Source organism: Gavialis gangeticus, unplaced genomic scaffold, assembly GCF_001723915.1.
Source record: "Gavialis gangeticus isolate Ggan-Ray unplaced genomic scaffold, GavGan_comp1, whole genome shotgun sequence".
In the NCBI taxonomy this organism is placed as follows: domain Eukaryota; kingdom Metazoa; phylum Chordata; order Crocodylia; family Gavialidae; genus Gavialis; species Gavialis gangeticus.
The window spans coordinates 9,316,027-9,321,056 of NW_017728995.1; the positions used below are offsets into that span (position 1 = coordinate 9,316,027).

Here is a 5,030-nt window from a genome sequence, read left to right on the forward strand (position 1 = left end):
CCCACATGCTCATACCCACTTTCCCCCACAACCCCCCCACACTCATACCCTCCTGCGCATACCCACACACCCACAGCCCCCCATAAACCTATACCCACCCCCATGCCCTCCACCCCCTCACAGTTTACAAGAGTAGGACTTCATTTTAAGCTATTGTGCAATCACCTCTATGTGCACTACACAAGCACATGTAAATCAGGACAAAAAGATTTTTTGAAATCAAATTAATGAATGTTGTAGATGTTTGATTTTTAGACTATAATTTGGTATTTTTCTGAGATGGTAAAACCTCTTGCTGAAAGGAGTATTTCCGGAGTCAAGGGGAGGGACTTCTGGTGGCAAAGGTTGGGAGTTATGGGGTGGGACTCCCGGTCCCAAGATGGCAACAAGGGGGCAGGGCACCTGCAAAGGGGCAGGGCTACCCATGCAGCCCTTGACAGCTTGCCAAAACTTGGTAAGTGGCCCTCCGCCCGAAATAACTGTCCACCCCATCCTGTACTATTAGCTTGCCACTGGTCACTATTCTAGAGGTGGGCAAAAGAAGACATTCAATGACACTCAAAGGCCAATCAGAAGAAATACAATATTAACATCAATAACTGAGAGGCTAAAGCACTGAATTGTCCGCAGCGGTGTAATGAAGTATGGCAAAGCAGAGACCATTTTGAGCAAATGGAGGCAAATAAGCAAGAGAACAAAGGGAAAGAGCTGTGACCTGACATAACTGGGATCCACCCCTTCCTTCTGGAACTGCATGCCATATCTGAAGTTGAACCTGCAAATCTTGGATTGGCCACTTCATTCATCTCTGGACTCACCAATGACTTCCCTATCTACTGGAAGACACTCATCCTAGTATCGAGGGACTGCCAACAATGATGATTCAAATTGGGAACAACTGCCATAAAACTTATGGAATGCATGCCCCCAGCTTCTAAATAAATGTCAAGAAAACCCTAATGATATTTTTTCCTCACAAATTCTATCATTCAGTAGAAGGTACCTTTACATTTTATAACTTTTATAGTTTAAAAATCTTTTGCATAAATGTTGTACTTTGTTAGTAGCTTGAAACTAAGGAAATGTCAACCTCATCTAGAAAGCATGCTTTTGTTTGAAAGAGCTTTTCATTACCCCTTTTTTTTGGGGTGGGGGGTGGGGAGGGGCATGCAGGAAGCTTTTAAGACAAACTCTTACCTGTAACTAATGCTGTTCCTTCATAATTCCATCTTCCTGCAAGTACAGCTCCACAATGAGCCTCTATGCTTTTTTCCACTCTTCCCATTTTTGAAATCAAATGAAACTTGCCTAAACAAAGTTAAAGTTATAGCATTAGCTCTTCTATTTTAAATGGTGCTCATTACTGTAGCATTATGGCTTTAACAGTTGTTGAAACTATACAATTAAAACAGAAACACTATTTAAATACAGTGCTTAACATTTTCATATCATAGGAACATAAGAAGAATTATATAGTCTACACTGAACATGGTATGCTCATCTGGCCATTAGACAATTTTAATCAGACATGCAAGGTACAGTTAATTCTTTTAGCCCATCTCAATTGCTGTCACTTCTGTGCTATTAGCAACTCTGAAACAGACTAGGGTCTGTCAATTTCAAGGCTGCTATTACAGGCAAAACACTGCTTGTCCCCACCCCTGGGGAAACATGTAATTACCCTCAGTGTCACATAAGAAGCACAGACTACAGGGATTTTATTTATGCTCTCTTATGGATAAGAATAATTTATTTGAGGCTAATAGGAGGCTGGAACCCCAACCTCCCTCAATTCCAAATTGGGGGAAGGGGGGGAATTACACTTCCTCTTTGGTGCTCACACACCAGGAATATTTGTATAATACTGTAATATCCCCTTTACTCATCAGCTGAATAACTTTCCTTTTTAATTATTCTCTACAGGCCAGTAACCATTTTTTTGTCACATGACTTCCATTTTAAATCAACATCTTTCTAATATTGAACTCAATTGGATTTAACACAATATTCTAGTTTTGTTCTCAAAAGCACTCAGGACAGAGAATTAATGGATATCTCTACATGTGCCTGATACCTGTTCTGATGTGTTCTAATTAGAATGCATCAGAGCAGACTCAATTAATCTAATTAGCATGCTCCAGCAACCTTGGCATCACATGAATCAGCATCCCCATGCTTCAAAATGGTGGCAGGGGCGCTTTAACTAAAGCTCGTTGAATAAGCTTTAAAAGTGTCCCTGATACTATTTCAAAGCGCAAGATACTGAATACACAAGATATTGCAGGCGCTTTAATTAGAGTGACTCCCAAGACCTGCTCTAATTAAAGTGCCCCCACCACCCCAGAGCACATGTAAAGACGCCTCACAGTACCTCACTGAGCCATATCACTTCCTTTTGTCACTTTACCACAATTTAAGGTCACATCTAACGTGGCAATCGGTTAGCTTTATTGATTCTCCCAGTATCTCCCTACCATTAAATCTGTTTCAGATAACTTTTTTCCCCAAATGTATTGACTTTTACTTATCTAGACAAAATGTAGTTTAATTTCCTGCAAAGCTTCATGTTGCCTCCTTAGGCCTTGCATTATTTCTCTATTGTGAATAAAGTTTGCCAAGTCTCACATGCTCAGTAGGTTAATTAGGGTGGGACAACTGGGGTAGCCAACTTGGAGGGGAAGGAAAAGAAGAAAAATAGAAGCTGCTGCTGCAGCTGCACAGCTGTACCAGCAGCACAGAGGAAGATGGAAGGCACTATTGCCCCATGCATCCCACTGCCCCAGAAGCCCAGGTGCCTTGTTACACCTCTGCACATTTGTCTTATTTGCAAATATAATATGCTAGCAGAAAGAGGGGGAGAACTGGTTAGCTTTTAAAAAAAATACTTTCTCCAATACATTTGAGAGAGTTAGGGCTCCTGCTGTGGTCGTGATCTGTTGAGGTCCCTTGCGACCCTAGCATCTATGAATCTATGAGTGTCAAAAGCATTCTGACCTGTTGCAGTTTCTCCAAGTTCTTCACAAAAGAACTGCTTTATTATTTTTACATAGCCAAAAATCAAGTGAAAGGTAAAAGCTGGTAGTTTCTGAAGTGTGCCTTGAGTCCGAGGGGTGCCTTGAGTTTAACAAGGTTTAGAACCACTGCTTTAAAGGGCTAAAAGGAAGTTTTATTGACACTACACACACTTTCAGGCAACCAGATAAAATCACGTAAGATAAGTATTTCACCCTTTTATGATCTACTAATTTATATAAAATAATTGATTTCAGTATATTGACCATTTAATTAAGAATTTACCATTAATGGAAGACATTAGATGGCCTAATCCTATTTAGGCATGGGTGGGTGCAGATGGGAGGTGCAGATGGTGTGGCACATGATAACCAGAGATCCAGGTTTGCTGTTTCCCACAGAAAAACAGAGAAAACCACAGATTCCCTGTTTTTATTGGAGAAAACATGTATTTCCCTTTTTAGCAGAGAAATCCATGGATTCTCCACTTTTGCAAAGAGCTGATTGTAGAAAGGACAGTAAATCCCCAGCCCTACCCAGAGGGGGAGGGAGAGGGGGAAGGGTGGGGCCTGAGCCTCTGAGTCAGTCAAGGCTGGGCTCAGGCTCAGACTCGTCCTTCGCCACTGGATCCTAGAGGTAAGTGGGGCTGTGGGGCAGGGCTGGGGAAGGGGGCTGGGGGCTGAAGGAGCAGGGAGTGCTGCCAGTCCCAAGTGGCACACAGGAGCCAGGTGCAGGGTCGGGGGGTGAGGGCAGGGGTGCCACTCTGCAGGAGGCTTTGAGAGCAAGTGATGCGGGGCACACATGCCGCTTGGCCAACTGCCATGGAAGAGGGAGGGGGCGATTCACATGTGGCCAGCTGCAACAGCTCTGTGGCTGGCTGTGGAGCAGCGGCGAGGGATAGTGGCTGGGGGGGGGGAGGACTCGCATGCGGCAGCCACTGCCACTTACCTGTGGGGCTGTGCCAGCAGAGACTGCCGCTGAGTACAAAACCTCCCCGCGCTGCTAAAGAGCCGTGCCCAGAGTTGTGCAGCTGGCTGCAGAGTGGCAGCGGTAGTGTGGTAGCAGACAGGCAGCATGCAGCCATCCCACCACCATCCCATGCTGCACAGTGGCCATGGCTGCCACCACACTGCCACAGCCGCCATGCGGCCGGCTGCACAGCTCCAGGCATGGCTCTGCGGTGGCATGGGAAGGTTCTGTATGCAGCGTCTATCTCCGCTAGCACAGCCCCACAGGCAGGTGGCAGCGGCTGCCGCATGCGAGTTCCCCTTGCCCCCCCAGCCACTATCCCTCGCCACCACTGCAGAGCCGGCCACACAGTTGTGCAGCTGGCCACATGTGAGCCTCCCCCTCCCCTGGGCAGCCACCTGGGTGACATGCGCACCCCACAATGCGCACCTCTGCCCTCACCCCCTGGCCCTGCTCCAGGGAGTGGGCACAGGGGCATGCTCCCCCACTTCTTGATCTACACCCCCCCCAGCACCTTCCCTTTCTCCCACCCTGCCCTGCCCATTCCCCCCACACACATTTACCTCCTGGGGTGTGTGTCAGTGTCTGTGTGTGCCTCTGTGTCTGCATGTCTGTGCCTTCTTGTCTGTGTCTGTGGGTCTGGGGGGCTGTTGTGAAGGGCATCAGGAGAACTGTTGAGGCTGTGGGGAGAAGTGCGGGGCACCAGCAGTGTTGGAAGGACTGTGGGGGGCCTTTAATTTTTATCATGGATTTTGGGTTTTTAATCAGAGAATCTGCTATTTTTAATTGGAGAATTTGCAATTTTTAATCACAGAAAACCAGGATCCCTGATGATAACATATAACACAACACACATTTTTCTCCAGTTAAAGAGAAACTAGAAACTTTACTAATATGCTAGGGGACTAGCACTATATTATTCAGTTTAAGAATAAAGCAAAACCAGATTTAACTGTCGGAATGTGAACAAATTTGCTAGATTATATATAAAGTTAAAAAACCACAACACAGTCGGGTGGCAAATTGGCTCGATGGTCACACCCAGAGAG

The 5,030-nt window shown here is 45.8% G+C and overlaps 1 protein-coding gene across 1 annotated transcript in view; it reads right to left on the bottom strand.

The window, feature by feature from the left end:
* IFT80 (intraflagellar transport 80) overlaps positions 1 to 5,030 on the bottom strand; it is a 179,819-nt gene that overhangs the window by 135,734 nt on the left and 39,055 nt on the right. The window contains exon 3 of the mRNA XM_019503222.1: positions 1,198 to 1,308. Coding sequence (XP_019358767.1) covers positions 1,198 to 1,308 — 111 coding nt within the window. The remainder of the gene's footprint in view (positions 1 to 1,197; positions 1,309 to 5,030) is intronic.